This window comes from Camelina sativa, chromosome 7 (assembly GCF_030686135.1).
Source record: "Camelina sativa cultivar CO46 ecotype springtype chromosome 7, ASM3068613v1".
Classification (NCBI taxonomy): Eukaryota; Viridiplantae; Streptophyta; class Magnoliopsida; order Brassicales; family Brassicaceae; genus Camelina; species Camelina sativa.
In genome coordinates, this window is record NC_141886.1 from 6,625,903 (window position 1) to 6,649,432 (window position 23,530).

At 38.6% G+C, this 23,530-nt stretch overlaps 4 protein-coding genes and 1 pseudogene across 30 annotated transcripts; 2 read left to right on the forward strand and 3 right to left on the reverse strand.

Annotated features, from left to right (window-relative positions):
- The first annotated feature begins 393 nt into the window (after positions 1-393).
- On the forward strand, positions 394-4,093 carry LOC147940951 (uncharacterized; annotated as a pseudogene).
- A 132-nt stretch (positions 4,094-4,225) lies between these two features.
- Positions 4,226-4,519, forward strand: LOC104700525 (uncharacterized). Its single transcript, XM_010416050.1, has one exon. The coding sequence runs from the start codon at positions 4,226-4,228 to the stop codon at positions 4,517-4,519; it is 294 nt and encodes a 97-aa protein (XP_010414352.1).
- Positions 4,520-4,612: 93 nt separating this feature from the next.
- Positions 4,613-7,736, reverse strand: LOC147940952 (uncharacterized). Its single transcript, XM_087457839.1, has 9 exons — positions 7,262-7,736; positions 7,007-7,147; positions 6,718-6,906; positions 6,457-6,594; positions 6,228-6,346; positions 6,005-6,137; positions 5,785-5,914; positions 5,485-5,711; positions 4,613-5,384 (listed from the first exon to the last, which is right to left on the reverse strand). Exons 1-9 carry the CDS (start codon positions 7,694-7,696, stop codon positions 5,139-5,141), a joined length of 1,758 nt encoding a protein of 585 aa, XP_087313965.1. The 5' UTR covers positions 7,697-7,736; the 3' UTR covers positions 4,613-5,138.
- Positions 7,737-9,043: 1,307 nt separating this feature from the next.
- LOC104700527 (DNA replication factor CDC6) lies at positions 9,044-15,533 on the reverse strand. The gene is made up of 18 exons (XM_010416057.3): positions 15,313-15,533; positions 15,150-15,224; positions 12,308-12,632; positions 12,083-12,185; positions 11,745-11,965; positions 11,582-11,656; positions 11,388-11,497; positions 11,192-11,298; positions 11,039-11,098; positions 10,840-10,913; positions 10,575-10,625; positions 10,434-10,483; positions 10,252-10,333; positions 10,053-10,142; positions 9,707-9,769; positions 9,495-9,590; positions 9,303-9,392; positions 9,044-9,219 (listed from the first exon to the last, which is right to left on the reverse strand). The coding sequence occupies exons 3-18, from the start codon at positions 12,539-12,541 to the stop codon at positions 9,187-9,189; spliced, it is 1,539 nt and encodes a 512-aa protein (XP_010414359.1). The 5' UTR covers positions 12,542-12,632; positions 15,150-15,224; positions 15,313-15,533; the 3' UTR covers positions 9,044-9,186.
- Positions 15,534-16,781: 1,248 nt separating this feature from the next.
- On the reverse strand, positions 16,782-23,515 carry LOC104700526 (uncharacterized). 27 transcript variants are annotated; one of them, XM_087457857.1, is made up of 15 exons: positions 23,117-23,515; positions 22,029-23,011; positions 21,720-21,870; positions 21,534-21,593; positions 21,294-21,373; positions 21,072-21,139; positions 20,854-20,932; positions 20,277-20,767; positions 19,552-19,817; positions 18,295-19,307; positions 18,037-18,203; positions 17,727-17,909; positions 17,319-17,648; positions 17,089-17,239; positions 16,782-17,010 (listed from the first exon to the last, which is right to left on the reverse strand). In XM_087457857.1, exons 6-9 carry the CDS (start codon positions 21,093-21,095, stop codon positions 19,632-19,634), a joined length of 780 nt encoding a protein of 259 aa, XP_087313983.1. In that variant the 5' UTR covers positions 21,096-21,139; positions 21,294-21,373; positions 21,534-21,593; positions 21,720-21,870; positions 22,029-23,011; positions 23,117-23,515; the 3' UTR covers positions 16,782-17,010; positions 17,089-17,239; positions 17,319-17,648; positions 17,727-17,909; positions 18,037-18,203; positions 18,295-19,307; positions 19,552-19,631. The 27 variants fall into 27 exon arrangements, with proteins under 27 accessions (XP_087313983.1, XP_010414356.1, XP_087313982.1 ...); XM_010416054.3 differs by having other exon boundaries at positions 21,072-21,158; positions 21,534-21,590; positions 22,029-23,018; XM_087457856.1 differs by having other exon boundaries at positions 21,284-21,373; positions 21,534-21,590; positions 22,029-23,018.
- Between the last annotated feature and the right edge of the window lie 15 nt (positions 23,516-23,530).

A 23,530-nucleotide genomic window follows, 5' to 3' on the forward strand; every position in this document is an offset into this window, starting at 1 on the left:
GGGTTCGGGGACAGCAGAGGAGTGGACAGAAGTTACTACTTCGGGTGGTAAAAACTCACAAGCAATGCAAAAAAAATTAGTTTATGGTGCGGTTCAAATTGCTTCTCCTTCCCGGTTCGCTGCTTTGGGAGATACTGAGGAAGGGGAGATTGAACCTGATGCCGTGCTTGCTGCGGTTGAGAAACTTGGAGCTCCTCCTGTCTCTGCAACAGGAAATAAGTCTGTCTTGGAGTCAGTTCGTCAGCTGTCAGTGCTTAAGGATCATGTTACTCTTCGTGTGCAGCAGCCGAGGAATTCAAAGGATGCTCATAAGTTTTTGTCTGACTCATCTAAGAAAACCGAGGACGCTGGTCCTCGAAGTTTTGGCAGAAAGAACTCTTCTCGCAACCGTTAATGTCGGGATTTTTCTGGAATATTCGGGGTTTTAATAAGTCAAATAAACAGGATGTTGTCAAGAAGTGGGTAAGGAAGAATGGTTTTCAGTTTGGTTGTCTTTTGGAAACGAAGGTTCAAGAGCAAAATGTGGATCGTGTAATGAAAAAGGTTTTTGGTGATTGGCACCTTGTGTCTAACTATGGTTTCAGTCGGTTGGGAAGGATTTGGTTTGTGTCAAACCCGCAAACAAAGGTTCAGGTTGTTTTCAAGAGTGGGCAGATGATCACTTCTTCTGTTCAGATGAGTGGTGGTGTAGATGAGATTTGGTGCTCTTGTATATATGCGTATAATACTGCAGCAGAAAGGAAAGCGCTTTGGGCTGATATTCGGAGGCAGCATGACTTAGCCTCTTTTCAGGGTAAGCCGTGGGCTCTGTTTGGTGATTTCAACGAAACTATGGACATTGAGGAGCATTCGAATGCTGTCTCCACTCCGTTGTTAACCTCTGGGATGCGTGATTTTCAAGACGTGGTACGTTATTGTTCTTTATTGGAGTTGCGAGCTTTGGGTCCTTTGTTTACCTGGAGTAATAATCAAGAGAATGGTCTTATTTGTAAGAATCTAGACAGAGTTCTTCATAATGTGGACTGGTCTCAATCCTTTCCACATTCTTACTATTTGGTGGAGGCTGGGGGATGCTCTGATCATCTCCGTGGCAAGATTTACTTTGATTCTGAAATGCAGCAGAAGAAGGGACCTTTTAAGTTTACTAATCTCATGGCTTCGCAACCAGAGTTCCTACCGAGTGTTGCAGACTATTGGCAGACTACTCCAGCTCTCTATCTTTCTACGTCTTCTTTGTTCTTTCTAAGCAAGAAGCTAAAGCAGTTAAAGCCTGTTCTACGAGAGCAAAGTCGCAACACACTGGCTGATATTTCTCGGCGAGCAATGGTTGCTTATGAGGATCTTTGTGCAAAACAACTAGCGTCTCACCTGCATCCTACGCCTCAGGATGTGGCGGAGGAAGCAGCGGCTCATGCTCGTTGAGAGCGGGTTGCAGGTTTGGAGGAGCGATTTCTCAAGCAACGCTCTAAACTTCACTGGTTGAATGTGGGAGACAAGAATAACAGAGTTTTTTACAATGCCATCACAGAGCGCCAGTCGCAGAACTCGATTCATGAGATTGTCGACCCTAATGGTAATTGTCTAACTGCTATGGATGATATTAAGGATGAAGGGATTCGGTTTTTTACACATTTGCTAACGCATAAACCAGTTGAGTTCACTGGTATCTCTGTTGCAGATTTAAGGGTTCTGTTACCTTTTCGATGTTCTGCGGATCAGCAATGCCGACTTCTTCAAGAGGTTTCAGCACTGGAGGTTAAACAAGTTCTCTTCTCCATGCCTTTAAACAAATCTCCGGGTCCAGATGGTTTCACGGTGGAGTTTTTCAAAAGTACTTGGTCTATCCTTGGTTCGGATCTCACAAAGGCTGTCCAATCTTTTTTTACATTTGGTTTTTTGCCAAAGGGTGTTGACGCTACAATCCTGGCTCTTATACCAAAAACCACTTCGGCTTGTGCAATGAAGGATTACAGACCAATCTCCTGCTGTAATGTCTTATATAAGATTATCTCCAAGCTTTTGGCGAACCGTCTCAAGACTATCCTGCCTGATTTCATTGCACCGAACCAATCTGCTTTCATAAAGGACCGCTTACTCATGGAGAATTTACTTCTTGCTACAGAACTTGTCAAGGACTATCATAAGGAGGGAGTTTCCTCCAGATGTGCGATGAAGATAGATATTTCAAAGGCTTTTGACTCGGTGCAGTGGCCATTTCTCTTAAATGTATTATCCGCTCTTGGTTTGCCGGATGAGTTCATTCACTGGATTCAACTTTGTGTGTCTACAGCCACTTTCTCCGTTCAGGCGAATGGAGAGTTGGCGCGTTTTTTTAATAGTGAGCGAGGGTTGCGTCAAGGTTGTTCATTGTCTCCCTACCTCTTTGTCATTTGTATGAACGTGTTGTCTGCTATGCTTGACCGTGATGCAGCTGCGCGTAAGTTTGGCTATCATCCCCGTTGTCGTAGTCTAAACCTTACCCACCTTTGTTTTGCGGATGATATCATGGTGTTTTCTGATGGGAAAGCTTCTTCTATGGAAGGTATTCTAGAGGTCTTTAGGGACTTTGCTGCAATCTCGGGTTTGTCAATCAGTTTGGAGAAATCGACTCTGTTTTTAGCAGGGGTTACTGGTCGCACTAGGGAGGACATCCTTGTCCGCTTCCCGTTTGCTTCTGGTTCTCTGCCTGTTCGTTATTTAGGGCTGCCCCTGCTCACCCAACGAATGACGGTCCATGACTGTGCTCCACTCATCGAAAAGATCTGTAGTCGCATTGGCTCATGGAAGAATCGATTCCTCTCTTTTGCGGGGAGGTTGCAACTGCTTCGTTTAGTGATTGCAAGTCTAACCAACTTCTGGGTTTCTGCTTTCAGGTTACCGAGTGCATGCGTCCAGGAGATAGAACGGCTTTGCAATGCTTTCCTTTGGTCCGGTCCAGAGCTTGATGCTAAGAAAAATAAACTTGCGTAGGTAGATGTTTGTATGCCTAAGGAGGAAGGTGGTCTTGGGTTGAGGTCGCTTGTTGAGGTCAACAAAGTTAGCTGTTTCAAACTGATTTGGCGTATAGTCTCGGCCACAGGCTCTCTTTGGGTTAATTGGATTTAGTGTGAGCTGTTAAGAGGGGCTTCTTTTTGGTCAGTAAAAGAGTCTACCACCAGGGGCTCTTGGATGTGGAAAAAACTACTCAAGTATAGAGCGCTTGCAAAAGAATTTCATAAAGTGGAAGTTGGTGATGGTATGCTTACTTCTTTTTGGCATGATAATTGGTCTTCCCTCGGTTGCCTTTTTCCTCTGCTTGGGGAAAGAGGTTTCATTGATCTTGGAATCACTTCGCAGGCAACAGTTGCAGAGGTCCTGCAGGGCCACTCAGTCCGTCGTCGGCGATCTGTCATGTTGACCCAGGTAATATCAGAAATCACTGCATTACAGGCTTGTGGTCCATGTGAACACACCGACACTGCTCTTTGGCGGCGGTCAGACAATTCCTATGATTCTCAGTTCTCCACCACTAAGACTTGGCTACAGCTTCGCCGTGAAGGGTCACAAGTGGGTTGGTATAAGAGTGTTTTTTCAATACTCTATACCAAAGCACTCTTTTATTTTATGGCTAGCGATCCGTCAGAGACTCAACACCGGGGATCGCATGCTGCAGTGGAACAGGGGTCTATACCCTTCTTGTGGCCTCTGCAGTGCCCCGCTGGAGACAGTTTCTCACTTGTTTTTTGACTGTGGATACACTTCACGTGTTTGGCAGGCTATGACTCGTTCCCTCTGCCCTCAATTTTACTCAACTCAACTCTCGCAGCTCTTGATCCTCCTCTCGGGTACGAATGTTAAGGGCACTGTTTGTTTTCTCTTACGCCTTGCTTTTCAAGCCACAGTCCATACCATTTGGTTGGAGCGGAACCGTCGACGACATGGAGGCAATCCTAGTACATCAGCTCAGCTCATTCAGTTCCTTGATCGATTGATCAGAAACAAGCTTCTTGCCTTGCATACCACGAAGTTTGCGGACGGGCTTCAACTCTGGCTTGCTTCTCATTCTTGGTCTGATATCTCTCAACTCTTTTATACCTTTTTGATTAAAGTCTAAAACAAGAATGCATTTATTGTAAAAAGGACTTTTTTGGGTTTGAATATATTTTTACATTCATTCAAAAAAAAAAGAACCACAGCAGTAGCTTTGTACGATGATTTTTTTTAGACTTATCAGAATACCAACGAGATGGCGGTTCAAATGTCAAAGAGAATATGCAATATCTTAATGATTATAACGTTATGTACGATGATGTTTTCAGCACAAGTCGCTCATTCGAACAAGAGAGCGCTGGATGTATGTCTTAGAAACTGTGTTACTAACGTGTGCATGAAGACCGGCAAAAAAGCAACTCCAGCCAAATGTTCTGACGCTTGCAAGCAAGTTTGTGATGGAAACCCATACAATAGTGGGGAATACTTCGTCCCTGGAGATAAAAGTCCTGTGAAAAGGTTTTGCGAACAATTTCCCTGGATATGTTAGTAAAATGGTAAGTACCAAATTAAACATACAAAAAAAGTTGTTCCCTCATTTAATCTATAAACTATGTATTTTTATTTTTATATCATATTCAAAAAACAAAAAGTTGTCTTATTTTATTCATAAAGAAAAAAAACATGTATCAATTTTTATATAATAATAAAAATATAATTACTTAAAGTTAAATCATATGCTTATGGGCTTTGAATGGAATGGGCCGAATTCGTCTAATGAAGTCCCAAAAAGCTTGTTCTGCTTCTTCTATTCTTGGTTTTCTTTGAAGCTTCGTGAATCGTGAGCTCAGTTTCTTCCTTTGATATTGTTGCAAGTTGGTTACGGGAGTCGTTAAGACAACTTATATCAGATGTTTCTCTCTTAGTTTCTTCCTTCGTGAAACATGATCAACAAGAAGTTGTCTTAAAAACCATCCTTTATTACATCTCGAACCGGGTCGTGAAAATTACTATATCGTAGGATCTCAGTTCATCGAAATCAAAAGGCAAACTACTTTTAAATATTTTGTTTTTAGAAAGATGTTAAGACAACTTATATCAGATGTTTCTCTCTTACTTGTTTAATGCTGTGGTGATTGCATTGACGTATAGCTGCAGATCCAATGAGTTCACCAGAGGTCCCTAAGCTCCGGGTAGATAAATAGAACAATTGCAGCAAAGGTTGCTACTCCAGCAGCAGCTACAGCTGCAGCAGTGGCTAGTCCTGCAGCTACAGCTAGAACCACAGCAGTAGCTTTGAAGCAGTAATGTCTGAACCATACATGGGAGATTCTCCGCGAGATAAATTTGCAGGACTTGTCAGCTTCTTTGTAAAGAGAAGCATTGGCTCCTCCTTCAGTGATGGCTTTTTCGTTCTTAAAAAAATATCACAACAGCTTTAAGTCAGAGATGAAATTACAACTGAGGTAAAAAGGTGAAATTAGTTTAAAGCTTAGAAGAGTAAGAGGTATTAACTTTTAGCCTGAAGCTCTTCGTAGTTTCAGTGACAGTGAAAAAATTTCTCGCTGATGAGAATAGTTTGAGGGAATGATCCTTCCATTCGTCGACAAGCTTTTTAAGAAGAGCAACACTAGCTTCTATATTCTTCGTATAGAGACTGTCCCAGTGCTTGCAGCAATCAACGTTTTCGGTGACACACCATATAGCTATTGCTGTAGCTTCCTTGGCTAAAGCAGGATTTCCTGTGACACAACAGTAACACATTAGAACTGTCAAGGATTCAAAAGTTTTTGTTACTAGCTAGTATATGTATACCTTCTCCAGCAAGTTTCAAAGACAAAGAGAATATCTGTTGAATGACTGGTTCCATTGCCTTGCTTCCTGGTGCACCGGTAAGAGCCACTTCTTTCAGCGAGGGATAAACTGCCTCAAACCTCTCTGTAGCCTGTGTGCGTACAGAGACCATGCTTGTGATCAGAATCGACAAAAGCATCAAGGTTTGTGTTGTTATGAATTCCAAAGATTACTAACTTACTTTTACTCTTGCAGATGAAGCAGGGAATGTAAGCCGCAGTAAGATCTCAAATGAAGGAGGCGGAATCATTCGCTGATGCACAATAGCAGCTTGGTTCCTACGCATCGTCCAAGCCATTGGATCCGCAACAATTCTGATAAAGAAAATTGCATTAAACAAAGATGAGATGATTGTTTATATTATATAGCAAAGGAGATCAATCAAAAGAAAACTTCCGACTCACTCCTCAACCAACTGCAGGATAAGATCCGTTGACTGAGGGTTGCAGCTCGTATTACCCACTACTGGTAACAAGTTGTGCGCCCATGAATACAACCCTGCACCTAAATTATGCTGGGAGGCCTGTCCACAGTTTTACAGTTCAAATGAATTTCATAATACAACAGATCACAGAAAACACACAAGTTTCGACACTCTCTTGGTCCAAAGTTCACATAAAGGAAAACACGAACCACAGCCATCATCCAAACTGTAAGCGGAAGCCTGTCCTGTCCTTGAAAATAACGCCTCCCCCTAATAGTCGGCAGTGCATAAGTCAAAGCTTCAGGTCTCCAATGCACTACCATTGCCAATGTAACAAATATTGGCATCTAATCGGAAAAGAAAAACAAAGAGAACAATAATGGAGTTAGTCAAACAAAGGTAATTCAACCACATCATAATACATAAGTGAAAGCGACAATTGTTAAGAGAAAGGTATTGCAAAAGTTTACATGAGGTTTGGGAGAAGTAGGTTGTTCACCGATCTTGCCAGATTTGGCACCTTTTTGTTGTGCTTCCAAATGAGTGATAGTACAACCAAACGCCCACACCACAAAGCCAGAGAGTGCCATAACTGGAACTTGAAGGATCCAACTGACTGATGTGTTAGAGATAGGTTCAGGAATATCACACAACGGAACCTGTTTTATAGATATATAAAAAAAGAGTTTATAATCAATCAGCTTCAACAATCTAACATAGACTTCAAAATCTGAACCAAAAAAAGAAGAAACAGCTCACATTCATGACATCGATAAGCTTGGGCCAAGTACCCTCAAAAGGAAACATCTCCAGCCATGGAAATTGCACCTCGGTAAGTTGTCTCCCGATGTAATTCATAAATCGTAATAGCTGAGTCACTGGCTCATCCGAATATGATTCCTATTTAACAAAAAAAACAAAAATATATGAATTTTGATTTGTGGGGTTATGGATTTTAAGTAACTAAAACAAAAGGATCGAGCTGAATTTTACATCAGCTCATGATGTACTTACCAATGATACGGCGAGGAAAGCCGCAAGACTTGAATGGTCGATCTTTGCCATAGCTTCGGACAAAGACACTATCGGTTTCTTCTCGGCCTCCTTCTTGGGTTGTGGATTGTTAGGTGTTTCTGCCCTCACAATCTCCTCCTTCTTGGGTTGTGGATTGTTAGGTGTTTCTGCCCTCACAGTCTCCTCCTTCTTCTTCTTGTTCTTGGGTTGTGGATTTTTAGGGGTTTCTACCCTCAGAATCTCCTCCTTGTTGGGTTGTGGATTTTTAGGTGTTTCTGCCCTCAGAATCTCCTTTACATCAGCAGAAACCATCTTATTTGCTGTCAGGATCCGTCGTTCATTCCTGCCGGAAACTTTTTTCTTCCGGGACACGACTTTCGTCCAACCATGGTCTTCGTCGTCGTCAACGTGGGAGTTGCATGGTAATTGATCCATACTTTTTTGACTTCCACTCAGATTATTCGGATTTTTTTTCTTGGGAATTCGTTCGGCTTTTAGGTTTTTAACCTATAAAAACCATACCAAGATACTTTTATTTGAGAACTTTATGTTAAATTTTTATGTTTTGTTTAAAAGAAAATTAATCATATCAAATTATATCTTAATACAAAATCAACTGTATTAAGTGGTTATATTTTTTATACATATAACAAAATCTTAAGTGGTGAAAAAAAAAAGGAAATAACAAATATTATGGTACGCGTGTATGATATAAGTGAAGGTTTTTTTTTTTTGGTCGGAATATAAGTGAAGGTTAGTTGCTTTCTTGTGAAGCAATTTTGAACATTGAATATCTTCTCAAGTCCTTGATCCTTGATGCCTCTCTTAGTGCCTCTGCTTCACCTTGTACTTACACTATTGCATTTTACCTGTTGAGAATTACTATTATTGTAAAATGTGTTGTCTATGAACTAAGTTAAGGTTGTAATAGGTTGCCCTTAATTACCTGCATTGCCAAACTGGTGAATTAGGGTGATGATAGAATTTTTTTGTTTCATGGGGCCTTAAATTCTGACAGAGTGACATGTCTAGATGTTAAAATATTTATCCACTGTTGCGCTTGCCACTCAGTTCTATTTGAACTTATCTTATGGCAATTCAAAGGCATGAGTCATCAGAATTCTAAGACTGTAACTACGAACGTATTTACAGAATGAAAGAATTACCGATTACAACTCCTTAATAGCCACAAAGAGTTTCGGAAACGATTTCACTGAATATGTTGGAACTTTGGAAACTCTTGGTTGTATTGAACACAGGAGATAGTTTTGTTAGTCAGCTTCAGAACAGAGGTTTCATATATACGGTCTTGCCTTGGAAGCATTAGTAATATCTCCTAGCTACCAGATTATGGTCATTGCTATGAGAGTACATATTTTGGAAGTTTAGAGTAGTGACCTCAATATTTTGGTCATTTCTATTTGTGACCTCAATATTTTCTTTGCTTTTAAGCCCAAAAATGCCTTCCAGGAAATATGAGACAGGTCGATATGAAACTTTAGAGTAGTGATGTAGAATATGACATCAGCGCATAAGCTAAGTTTGGTGTTTGCTCTACTTTAGTGGTTGAGATAATCTTGAGACCTCTGAATTTTTGAGGTCAGCCTTGTTACTTTAGATGACCTTTTTCTTGTGATCTTTTGCTTTGCTAATGCAAACACTCTCTCACATACATACTGCTTGCCCTGGTTTAGTGAGTGTGAGTTTCCAATATAAAAATCTATCTCCCAGTATCGTTTAGTGGTCTTTCTTGTACAGTTGAATGACAGACACTGAGTTCTCTTTCAATGTAAGTATGTAACTAATGTATTGTTTGCAACTTGTATAACAGAATAATACAATTTATGTGTACTGTATTTTTTTTTTTACTCTTTGTATTCTATAAAAAAAATGGAGGAATCCATTGCTATTACTCAATAACTTCATCATAGAAGACAGTTGCGGAAGAATCGAATTTCCTGTTGTGCAATGAAAAGGGAAGGTGTTAAATAAATTAAGAAACTGCATTTCGGGAATAATTAGCAAAGGATGTAATGTATACCTTAAGAGCAAATGTGATGTCTGCTTCATCTACTCTGAGGCTCACTCTCCTTAGCTTATCGTCCCGAGCTTGACTAAGTTTTAGTATCCCCTATGTCAATCCAAAAATGACATTTTCAATCAAATGTCTCTTTCAAGATTTACATAAACCATACACAAACATGAGAGTTATTACTCTTATAGGAGTTAGTACCTGGTCATTTAGCACTGTACACATGTTTGTGAACTCTGTAATTCCAGCTGGCGTTATCGTCGAAGATTTACAGATTTCCAAGTATAGCTTATTTAACTGCATCAAAGTGTGAAAATTCACATATATGAATATTATGTACAAAGCCTTAAGTTACAAGTTCATGAAGCTATGTTTGGGACTTTGTGTATTGTTCTTTCAATCAAGATTTTTACCTCTGCAATGGTTCTATCTTTTTTGCTTCCTCTAAAGGCCTTTGCAGCAGAACAGACTATGATCTGCAAGTTTTCAGTATAAGCATGTGAATTTCAGATTTTATCGTGTTATCCACCAAGTCATAGAACCAGATACACGCCAACATTGTGCGTTATGATAGTTGTTCTCTTAGTTAAGGTTAGTACATATTCTCAAACTACATTAACAATACTTTAGATCACACTGGAAAACAAAACTACAGAATTGTATATTCCTATGCAAAGCATGTTGTTATATTTTTTTTTTTTAACTTATGAACACGAAGTACAAGATATCAACTAATCTGTGTGTTGATGTGTGACTTACTTGCTGGTGTTGAGGAAGGGACTGAATGGTGTCGACTACTGGAGATTTAAACGTCTTGGACAATGCAGCTAACATATGATCCATCTTCACCTATAGATTCGATGATAACAATTATGGAATAAGACAACGGTTTCTATGGATCCTGGATATTTTCATCGTCAGTAAGTGAACTGAGTAAAGTAGAGATAAAAATACTAACCATTTGACACTCTGGAACTGGACCTTGTGGTTCTTGATCTATTGATCCTCTAGCTTCTATTTCTAAGATTTCTAGGGCGTTCCTGAAATCAAATCAATGTGAGTAAATACGGACTGTCATCTTTAATGTTCTAATTTCAGGACTAAAGTTACAATAGAAACAAAATTCGTAAGAGAACTAACCGGCAAACACATAGAGCCTTTCTCATGTCTCCTGATGCAGCTGATACTTTCTGGGACAATGCAAACATTATGAATATTAATTAAGAATCTAAAAAAGAAAACAAGGTTGAGAGAAAAAAAAATGACATATATTCTTCTTACTCTTGCACAAATTTCCAAGGCATTTGATTGAAATGCAACATATGGAAGTGCCTGTTACAACAGTGAAGGTAATCATTTAAGATGAACATAGAAAGTAGTATGAGTTTGGATTAGATATATACTAATATACAGTTTCAATCTCCATAATTCCTTGAATACCAACTGCTTTGAAACAGAAAAAATGGCATTGGCAATAGATTTATCCTGATATACTTAATCAGACATTCCTCTCTCATCAAATATCACAAAATTACGGTAGACTTACCACAAGCCTTTCCTGCAGTATCCTAAGGATCTGCTCCTTAGAATAGGCACGGAAAGTGACAACCAAAGGTTTGCCTGCATTAATTGGAACAATAAGTTAAAAGGAGTATACTCAACTTTTATTCTTCATCAAAGCTTAGGGACATATGGTGAAGTATGAAGAATGTTCAAATGGCACACAATTATGGAGAAATTCTTACAATTAAGAGACTTCAATTTTGGAAGGAAACGATCTGCAAGGTCTATTGCATTTGCTACACCTGGAGGACAAATACGAAATTAAAACTTCATTTGTATGAGCAGAGGAAACAGATAAAAAAAATATGAACATTGATAACGCAAGACAGTTTTACCTATAAGTATACACCTTGAAAAAGGCAAAGTTGTGAGCATAAAAAGCTCATGAAGGACACCTCGATCTCTTGTGATCAAGTAATCCATCTCATCTGCAATTATAAGCCTGCAGACAAAGTTTGAATGAGATACAGCGCAACAAATTATATCTACCAAGTCAACATATGACAGACCAAGAAGAAAACAAAAACCTACATCATCTTTGAGCTGGATTGTTGTTGCTTTTGAGAAAACAAGCTCTGAAGTTGTTGTAGAGGTGGAGATGAACCATTAGCTTCCCTCCCGGACTCATTTTTACCAAGTATCTAAAAACAAAATAACTCAATTACCAACTATATTGAAATGAGACCAAGAAAACTTCGAGGTGTTTCTATTGCAGAAGGTCTTACCTTGGAGAAAATATCTGTTGATTTTGTCAATGACGTGCAATTAACAGACACTGTTTCTAGACAAGGCACCCCTGTCTGTAAGAATTCAAGAAGGATCAGTCTTTCTATTGGATAAAATCCGCACTAATCACAGGTTCTGAGACAGACACACAAGATTGATTACCTGTTTCGCCCAGTCTTCAGCTTGTTGTCTTACTTTCTCCATGGATAGTGACTTCCCAGTTCCAGGACAGCCACATATATACAAACTCCCAGCCTTGTTCTGTTCCATACAACCTTTAACAAACTCGAAAACCCGTCTCTGCTCATCCTCACGGCAAACAACAGTTGACGGTGCCTTAGACACATGCAATGCCTCCTTCACAGCTTTCATTTGTTCCTCATCTGAACCCAGTCAAATTATACAATCAAACTCACTGAGAGCCTTAAAAAATCAATACAACACTAATGAATGAAATCATGAACACTTTGATTCAACATCTAGGGTTCATATATAAATACCTCTAGGGTTCCACTTTGATTCAACATCTAAACAAACATCTAAGTTCTTCACTACTGATATCACTGGACTTGCCAAATTCCCATTAGAATCTTCCTTAATCTCCTGCAATCGATCCAACATTTTATAAATCATTACAGAATCAGATTTTTAACTAAATACCAAAATCAATCAAGAACTACAAATTCGAATCGATCGATTCTCACTAAAAGAACAAAGGAGCTTACCTCATCAGACGTCTTAGGGATTGAAACAGCACACCGTCGGGGAGATTTCCATTTCATCGGCGTGGAAATCGAATTCACAGGCGTCGATGATGAAACCTCCGCAGCGGAATCGGATCTCAACTTGCGTTTCCGACAAGTATTGACTTCGGCGGATCTAAGACCTCCGGTAACCTCCAATCTGGAGCCGACGACATGCTTCTGAGGGGATGAACTAGGTCCAGCGATGGCAGGCATTGTAGGTTAATAATATCAGAGGATGACGGAGATTGAGATCGAGATTGAGATCCAATGTAGCCGAAGTGAAGAATCAATCTCATGGTCGATGCTGCTGGGTTTTATCAGGAAATGGGATAACAAAAAAATTAAAGGAAAAAAAAAAATAAACAAGAGAGGGAAAAATGGTAGTAGCGGGAAAACGCAATACAACAAGATTTATTTCGCCGCCCGGTTTTGTTCGGCTACCGTTTTAAACCATCGGCTTCGCGGCAATTTTATTGGGTTTAAACCATTATGGTCTTCATATAAGTCCTTTAAGGGCCCATATTAGAACTTCTGAATAAACCACGTTACCATGCTATTGGTTTCAATGGTTTGTATACTTATCGCTTTAATTACTTCTTGAAAACTTTTTTACTATAACCAAGTTGCTAGACTTAGTTTTTCACATTTTACGTTTGTAATGAGAAAAATAAGTGTAGCTACTATATATTGTTTACTCACCCTAACCACTTGATATATCAGAAATAACATAATGACGACAACAACAACAAAAAAAAGAATCAGAATAGAAGATAGAAAAGCAAAGTGGTCGGTGTGTCAATCAGTCAATGCACTTATATTTATTTTTTTTCTCATATATAATCATTGAAGTCTGAGATATCAACATATAGTGGAGATATTTTTTCATATCTGGTTCATAAAAGGTTTTATGGAAGAAGGATATCCACATTAAATGAGAAATCGATGGTTTATATCATCTGATATGTACCCAAATTATCAAAGGCATTGATAGGTATATAAGAAAGATATATATCCACATAAAATCGATGATATATCATATGATATGTAGCCAAATAAAAAATCAATGCATGGATATATATATATATATATATATATATATATATATATATATTTAAGAAGGATACATATCCACATAAAACGATACTATATAAATATATATGTAGCCAAAACCTCAATGCATTGATATATACAAACAAATAAAAAAAATATCAATGTATATAAGATAGGAAAATTTTGATCTAGGAAATGAATCGAAGGAGGTTGGTTGAATAAATATATCAATGTATATAAATATATATGAACCTGAAACATATAGATCATTAAAGCATTGTAAGATCATATTTACGTGTCTACGAGAGTAAGATACGCAACTTGGAGACATTTTTGGACAACTTTTTCTCTTTTAATCAGTAAAAGGAAAATCATTAATATTGAAGTTTATCAAGCTGAGCTAAATGTAAAGCCTCTAGGTATTTGTTATGGCGTTTTAATGGAAATACTTTATGACATAGTATGTCTCCATTAACAATATCGGGAACTTAGCAGCAAAGAACTGGTCTAACCCTTCAAAATTGCAAGGTCAGTGTCATGGTATTGAAATAGGTCACTAGCTTCTTGTAAGAAAGTAAGTCTTATCTCAGATTCCCAAAACATTGGATGGAGCAGAGCTTCTGATGCACTTCAACCAAAAAAATATTCCCTTGCATTTAGACATTTATGAATCTATATTATTATTTTTGTAGTACATTTTGTGTTACCATTGAAGTTTTGGTTATTTAATTTGTTTTATTTACAACATTAACCCCTAACTATTTTCTTAAAATAACAATTCCTGAAAACTCATTTAATAGAACTAAAATTGACCTTATTTGATACGTTTATTGTCATACAAAGCTTGACAAAATCTATACATGTCGATTGTTCCAAAAACAACTCTACGCATTCAATTTTTAATCCCTTAAAAATTTTAAAATCTATTTTAATAGATCTGTAGAGACTGTAGGATCTCTTCAATTTAAATGACACAACCGAATTTATATATACATTTTTGAATTATATTTTGGGTTTTACTCTTAAAATTATCCATATTTTCATAGTTAATCCTTACAATTTTGTCAAAATAGCAATAACTAAATTATTCTTAAAATCGCGAAAAAAAATATTTCTAACATCTATATTATTATTTTTGAAGTACATTTTGTGTTATGCCCTTAAAGTTTTGATTATTTAATTTATTTTATTTACAACATTAACTCCTAAGTATTTTCCTAAAATTACAATTCATGGAAACTCATTTAATGGCACTATATTAATCGAACAAATTTATTTACACTTATTGCCATAATAAGCTTGACACCATCTATATTTTCTGATATTTCCAAACACAACTCTACGCATTAATTTTTTAATCCCATAAAAATTTCCAAACCTATTTTAATAGATCTTTAGAGACTGTATGATCTCTTAAATTTAAATGACACAGCCGGGTTTGAGTAACAAATGATTACAATCGCAATAATTATTATAACGTTAATAAAGTTCATAAAAACAAGAATCCAACTTTTATAAACTCAATAATCGGGTATATTTAACTTTAGCATCAAGAAAAACATTTAATATAGTATATACCGTGTTAAGAAACTGAATATTATTCTGCAATATTGTTATCAACTCAAATAGGAAAACACTAAAATCTCTCTTTTATTGCTACGGATCGTAAACTCCTTGCTCATCGAGCATTTTCCATGTATAAATATCAAACTTCACAAACAAAACACAACACACAACCAAAACTAGGTGTTTCTATTGCAGAAGGTCTTACCTTGGAGAAAATATCGGTTGATTTTGTCAATGACGTGCAATTAACAGACAATGTTTCAGGACAAGGCACCCCTGTCTGTACGAATTCAAGAAGGATCAGTCTTTCTATTGGATAAAACCCGCACTAATCACAAGTTCTGAAACAGACACACAAGACTGATTACCTGTTTCGCCCAGGCTTCAGCTTGTTGTCTTACTTTCTACATGGATAGTGACTTCCCAGTTCCAGGACAGCCACATATAGACAAACTCCCAGCCTTGTTCTGTTCCATACAACCTTTCACAAACTCGAAAACCCGTCTCTGCTCATCCTCACGGCAAACAACAGTTGAAGGTGCCTTAGACACATGTAATGCCTCCTTCACAGCTTTCATTTGTTCCTCATCTGAACCCAGTCAAATACAAACATTTAATCATACAATCAAACTAACTGAGAGCCTTAAAAAAATCAATACAACACTAATGAATGAATCAAAAGGCTAACTAAAATATAAATACCTCTAGGGTTCCACTTTGATTCAACATCTAAACAAACAGATAAGTTCTTCACTGCTGATATCGCCAAATTCCCATTAGAATCTTCCTTAATCTCCTGCAATCGATCCAACATTTTATAAATCATTACAGATTCAGATTTTTAACTAAATACCAAAATCAATCAAGAACTACAAATTCGAATCGATTCTCACTAAGCCTGAACAGCTAGAACCAAAAGAACAAAGGAGCTTACCTCATCAGACGTCTTAGGGATTGAAACAGCACACCGTCGGGGAGATTTCCATTTCATCGGCGTGGAAATCGAATTCACAGGCGTCGATGATGAAACCTCCGCAGCGGAATCGGATCTCAACTTGCGTTTCCGACAAGCGTTGACTTCGGCGGATCTAAGACCTCCGGTAACCTCCAATCTGGAGCCGACGACATGCTTCTGAGGGGATGAACTAGGTCCAGCGATGGCAGGCATTGTAGGTTAACAATATCAGAAGATGACGGAGATTGAGATCCGATGGAGCCGAAGTGAAGAATCAACTGGGATTACTCCATAAATAGTAACATGAATGATTTTGCTGGAAAATGGAAAAATAACAACTATTTCAAACCAAATAGATATCAACTGGGATTACTCCAAATTTGGTAATTTGGTACTGGGATTATTACTCCAATATCAGAAAATTACCAAATTACCTCAAAATGGAAAAATAAATAAATAAAAGAGGTAATTTGGTAATTTTCGGTTACTCCCAAAAAAAACAAATATTTCAGTTCACCGAAAACCAAATTTATTGGTTAAACAACTTGCTGATCGATTCAAGACATATAACCAAAACCGAACCAAACAGCCAAAATCTCGGTCCAATTTGATTCAACACTTATAACCAAAACCGAACCAAACAGCCAAAATCTCGGTCCAATTCGATTCAACACTTATAACCAATACCGAACCAAACAGCCAAAATCTCGGTCCAATTCGATTCAGTTATAACGGTTTGGAAATTTATCACTAACCCAGAATATTAAGTAAGGATAGCGATTACAATTATTCGACTGTATGATTTAGCTAATCAATAAAAGCTGCTAAAAAAATCCAACTTGATAACTCTTAAATCCAAAAAAAAATATGCGAAGTTATCAAGAGATGAATAATGGTTCCATAAACAGATAAAAAGCTTAGGTATGATCGAAGAATCCAACTTGACATCTAAGAAAGAAATGCTTTTTGCAAACATAATCACAAGAAATCAGTCACCACAACACCATTCAAGAAATCACCAAAAAGCTTAGATATTCAAGTTTCAAAAGAGTCATAGATGACAACAGTATCACAACTTTTCTTGGTTGCTTGCTTGAATTGCTTCAAGTACCTGAAACATATAGATCGTTAAAGCTGTAAGATCAGATTTCCGTGTGTAAGAAAGTAAGAAACCTAAGCTATTGCTTACCTGCTATTTCTTGGAGCTATTGGAAGTACTTTTTCCATGATGGATATCCTTTGTAATGAAAAGATACGACCTCGTATGTCACCATTAGCAATCTTGGGTACTTACCAGCAAAGAACTGGTCTAACCCATCGGATTTCGATCCCACAAGCTCCTGAAAAAAATAAAAGATAAAAGTTGAGTTTTCTGTACAATAGTGTTTGAATAACTTGGTTATGAGGAAAAGAAAAAACCTGAATGTCAGAAGGAAGCTCTGTGTAGTGAAACAGTGTGTTTCGGACTAGTCTTAGCAAGTCCCGAACACTTTTGAAATCATACTTCTTATGGTGTTTCTTCCTCACACCATCAGCTTCTTCTACAAGATATTGCTTGAACGTTCACCTATGGTAGACTCCCATGACACCGACTGTCCAAGTACCTCCCCTCTTCTGGAATACAAATCGCTCATGGTTTTTGACTTAATCCCAGCACTCTGAAACAGGTCAGAAGCATCATGTAGGAAAGAAAGCCACATTTTCGCATCCCAAAACATTGGATGGAGCAAGGCTTCAGATGCACTAAGCCTGCATATGACACTATCAGAAATTAGTATTTTTTCTAAATCATTAAACATAATGAAATTATCTTAAATGAGAAATTACCTTAAATGAGGTTCGTGTTTTAGCAAATGAGAGATGAGGTGATATGCTTCAGGGATAGCTTTTACTTTGGAGATATTGATCGTTTTATTCCTGATCTTGTTCTCACGCCTACCACCAGGTCCAAATGGATGCAGACCACCAGTTATGGTGTAATAAACTCAGGTGCTTGCCAATCCTTACTACCTATAGTTTTCATGGATGCATATTTAAAGACTGGTCTAAACCTCATTTCATAAGCATAATCAAAGGTTCAATAAAAACATATACCTTTCATTTAGAAATCAAGCAAACACAATTTAGCAAAACTAACCTGGATAACTGAAGGATGGCTCATGGGAGATACGCTTGCTGTTTCCAAAATTGGACAATTTTGCAATGAGCTTCTTTCCTTTAAGTATAATCTTCACATTTTGAGGATTGAAGTCTCGATAAATTACTTTCAGGCTGTGCAAGTGTTCAAGAACACAAGCCATATCCCTACACAATATCAAGAGCCCAAAAAAATATTAGTTGTAATGAAAAAGTATTATGAACTGAACTAAAGATATACTTTGAAACCTAAATTAACCTCATTAAATCTCGCACAACAGGTGAGAGAACGCCCAAAGCTTCCCACAAAACATTACCATCCAGTGGAACCTCTAAATACTCTTTAGTTGAGTTTTTTTCCTGTACTTTCTCTTTACAGAAGATCACCAAATCTTCTAGATCACACATCCATGGCTCCAAACCGAAGTAAGCATAATTCTTGTCATAGTCATAGCTATATAAACGGATGATTCCTCTGTCTTGGTCTAATGCATTGCTGATATATATCTCATTCATAGTATTGTACAGCACAGATTCAGATACACCAACCCGTTTCACCGCCACTGCACGCTCGGGATGACAAAACCCCTCAAACACTGAAGGATCTTTACCATTTGCAATCTTCTTCTCCGTAATGAACATTCTTCTACCAATGCTTTTACCATCTTTTTCATGGAGAAATTCGGTCCAACGAGCATTTAAAAGCTTTTCAACTTCGCTATCAAACTCTCCAACATTCTCTGGTGCATCCTGGAGGAGATTTTGTGACTTCTTCTCGAGAGTATCTGAAGTACCTGGTGAAGGATGTGGTGAGGTATCTGGTGAAAGTGGTGGTGAAAGTGGTGGTGAAGGATCTGGTAAAGGTGGTGGTGAAAGTGGTCGTGTGAAGGATCTGGTAAAGGTGGTGGTGAAGGTGGTGGTGAAGTATGTGGTGCAGTCTTTATACCAACATCCTCTCTTTGTTTCTTTTCTGAGTTGCTGTCCCTCAATGAAACAACTGCTTTCTGAGACAGTGGTGGTGAAGTCTTTATAACAACATCCTCTCTTTGTTTCTTTTCTGAGTTGCTGTCCCTCAATGAAACAACTGCTTTCCGAGACGAAAGGAAAATCCTCTTAGTCTTACACGAAAGAGCAACCATAAGGAAGGAGAAAAGAGAAACCACAGTAAAAAACAACTCCATATAAGATGCTGAGCATATTGGTTTCCCTGATTGATCCATTAAATACAGCGTCCACCCACGATCAAGTATAATCAACGAATCCATATGTTCACTGTTCAGAAGACAAGAAAATCAAAAGGTTATTGAGCAACTCTACACATTATATATAGAAATATCGACATTCAGTCAATTTTGCTTAAAGCTAAATCGAAATTGAACCTAGAAACAAAGCAGCGCCTAAAGAATTGTTTCAATCAATTACAAACTAGAAAGAATCAATCAATTACAATTCTTTGTTTTCAAACTTTTGAACACATATATAACAACTCTTTCAAAAAGAGGATAGAGACACTCACGGATACTGCAAGAGTGATCTGCCTGCAGGTCGATCCACGTAAAGCTCTTCAGAAAATCCCAATACCGACGTCCATGATGATTATAATAATATGAAAACTAATACATGGGGGAGGAACCGACATCTCCGCATCATCTGGATCATTTGGACATGAAGTGACTCCGAGTCACTCAGATTTGAGTAGGCACTGGTAGCAGCGGTCAACAGTTTCTTCAATATTGACTTCCCAGCCATTAACGGGGTTTTTCTTTTCACTCCCAAGTCAGCCTACGACAGCAGAAAAACACAGTCAAATTTAATGGAACGAATCCTTCTTCAGGATGTTAAATGGGTCTTTGTTTTACTCCTAAGAAAACGAATGCCACACAAAGAAAACAATCAACTTAATAAAACGAATCCTTCTTCAGCATATTAAGCTAAGTGAACAGGTATTTTAAGCAAAAAAAGAGGTTATTTAGAGGAGACGACAAGAATACTAGAGGCTAAAGAACAAGTATTATAGAACACTATAATCATTCCCCAAGTCAATGTGGATCAATCAAGAAACCTTTCTCGAGTTTAGCAGATAAGGCATTATCAATAAATGAACATAGAGAGACCTAGAATGTGCCAGAATGCAGGTGACAAATAAGGTAACATGTGCTGTAAGAACTCGGTATATGACCAGTAAAGCACAGAGCGCAGCTATGAAAGATTATGATTACAAGGATAATACTTAAAACTGACCTTGATTTCAATTGGTTCACTGCTGCATAAGAAACTTGACAGTACATTAGTGACACTGGCAGGAAAGTTAAGCTGAGGGATAAATTTTAGAGCTTGATTTATGTAGTAGATATAGACCCCGTGGTTCTTCTGATTAACTGCTTGGCATTCAAGTGTAAATGGCTCTTTGAAAAATCTTCTTTTGTGATCACCAAACTCTTTTCCACCCGCAGGATATGGCACAGACCTCAAATGGGACCATAATGCTAAGATCACTTTAGACATCACACTGCCCGTGTCAGGATTCTGAGTCTCAACCAGGAAAGCGAGGGTGCGCAACCACAAGCGGGGAAGGTATGGCAATGAGGAGCTCGCAGAAAGCTCTGGCATGCATAAAGAGAAGATGTCCATTCGATCTTGAGGAGCAGATGACTGTGACGGAGCTTGAAGGTTCATCAACTGAGGTCGCGGCAAATGGGTAGTGGTTATACTCCATATCACTGGTTTCAATCCTGAACACAGCAAGAAAAACATATTCTCATCTCTAACTTATAGATTTAGAATCAATGTAAAAAGTTGATTCGCCAAGATTTAGTACCATTCTTATAATCGACAACAGAAACTTCGTCAGGAGTAAGTACGCCTCTCTTGAAATCCGCCGTCTCGACTAAGGGTTCCTGCATTTCATGTAATGAAAATAAGAAATTTCACTAATTGAAGAACTTTCACTGAAATCAAGCCACCCAGAATTTGTTTTTAATAAGAAAAATTTTATGATAGATGCAGAATCTGAAGAGGTTACAGAATTGATTTTACATTTGCTTTCTTCCTCTTCTTCATGACGCATATGCTTTCTTCAAGAGACAAAATTACTGAAATTTTAGCTGAAAGGCAGACGGGAAACTACTAAAATTAAGGGTTTGTAAGCACCGAACCCGGATCCGAACCCGGATTCGAACCCGGCCGAACCCGGATACACTAAAGCTGATTTTCCAAGTGAATATAAGAACTAAGAAGAAGAAAAAAACCTTATATCACCTTTAGTGATTCTGAATCTGAGGAAGAAGATGAAAAAGATCTCACAAACTTGTTGCTTTCCATGGTGAGGGTTACTGCAGCTGAAAACAACAACGAGACTGATTCAGCAACGAGAATGTGGAGCTTGTGAATGATAAGAAGAGACAGAAATCACAACAGAGCTTGTCAAATAAAGGAAGAGACTTGAGTGACCGACTGGTAACTATATCACACAAAAATCATAAAAGTCACTTCACTTACGAGCCTGAGAAAAGAAGGATGAAACACAGAAGCTGAAACTACAACTCACGAAGGCTGCTGCTGATGATTTAATGAAAGAAAAACAAGAGTATAAAGGACTGCATATTAAGCTCCAAGAAATTGGCAATCATGGACTTGGATTTAAAGGTGACAATAAATTCAGGAAAAAAGAGACTGTATTTGTACCTGCGATTGGGCTGACAGAGGCTGAAAAGGTGTACATCGAATACTAGAGTAGGAGAGACAGTTGAGAAGTCTAAGGAGCTCAACAAGACCGAGGAACAACAACCACTGCCTGATTTGAAATGCTTGACAGATGTTCCAGCAAGAAGTGCACCTGAATTCAAAACCGCTTCGAGGTTAGAAAGGACGCAAAAGAAAAAGTACAGGGGATGTTTTTTTTTTCTTTCCCTTGACATAATTTGATGCATTAATAGAAATTGAACCAAGTTTACAGAAATAGTTTTTGAGAGTAATCGAGGTAGGAGAGCATACAATTAGGTATCTTCTAACTTGGCGTACAAGAGAGCAAGTTATTAAGCCTGCTTGCTTAGCCCCGACAACCACAACCACGTCTTCCAACTGTAGTCCATTTCATCTCTTGTAATTTTTGTGAAGGCTTGATTAGTCATCCTGAGAGAGTAGTCACCCGTCTCAAATCCTGTATTAACTCCCGGAGGCAAACAGATTGCCCCTACCAAAGTTACCTTGCACAACCTCATTAGGCAGTGATTGGAAAGGAAAAGATATAGAATCCACAGTTGGATGAATACATATAGGAGGCTGGTGGGAGTAGAATTGGCGTGTAATGACGCAATATTAGGAGAGAAGTCAGGTGTTGAAGTTGAAGGATCCCCCATAGATATGAGCAGAGAGCCTCAAAAGCAGAGAGAGACTGGCAGCCTTTGGCGAGGACAAAGTCTCAACTTGAGCTCGCCAAAGTCTCAACTTGAGAATTTGCGTTTTCTAATGCAGATTGCAGTAGAAGTAAGAGAGAGGCCAGTTACGGTGGCAGTACGTCGGAACGAGTTGTAACCACGCCTGGAGGAGAAGCAACCACGAGAGTCTGTAGCTTCCATGACTCTCTGACGACATCGACGTCACAAAGCAGAGTCCTGGCCGGCAACGTCAACTGAGCCCGTGATGGGAGACCTTCCCCTGAGGGTGGAATCGTCGATTCCATGAAACAGAGATGGGGGTGGAAGTTAGCAGAAGCAGAAGAAACGCCGGAGAGCTTTTGACGGCTATCAACAGGAATGATTGTAAGCATATCCTGGAACAAGCTGGTGTGGTTCCCAGGCGGCATCCCTCGCCACGAGTTCCTCAGATGGCTGTTTATGCTGGATCGTTGCCCGACAACAGATCACACACGTCTCCTTTGTTATCAAAGGAACGAATCGAGATCGCACCTCTATTTCAATTGTTCTTATAGCTGGTACCGCAATAAGGCGTGGACTAGCTATACCTTTCACCTGCAACTGCGATCTAGCAAAGCACAACCAATCAGCTAAAACCACCAATCCAAGAGAGGGCAAAGAAAAGAAAACATTGCTTCTGCTTGCATGGAAATGCTCAAAGTATACCTTATCTGGACACAGAGGAATAACCAGCTACTCAGGAACAGCTTCAAAACGGCAGATCCACTTCTCAAGCATGTCGGTAGCACAATCCTGAACAGAGCATCATCAAGCAGAAGGCGATCTGATGGGGAGCCTCCATGGATTCAATTCTGGTTTGCTTGATCCTACTAACAGGTATGGTTGACGGCGACAACCAGCTCTTTGAACTCCATACCGAGGACACGAAACTGGTTACATACCTAAACTAATCGGGAGAGATAGGAAGATGAAGTGCAGAGATCGTGCATCTCTGGACCTCTGGTCGGAAGAAATCTGTTAGGACGTACGGCCAACTATACCCCACTTATTTCTGGGCTTCTTAATTGGGCTGTTTACAAATGGGCTCCAATTATGTGTGTTGTACTGTTTACGAATATT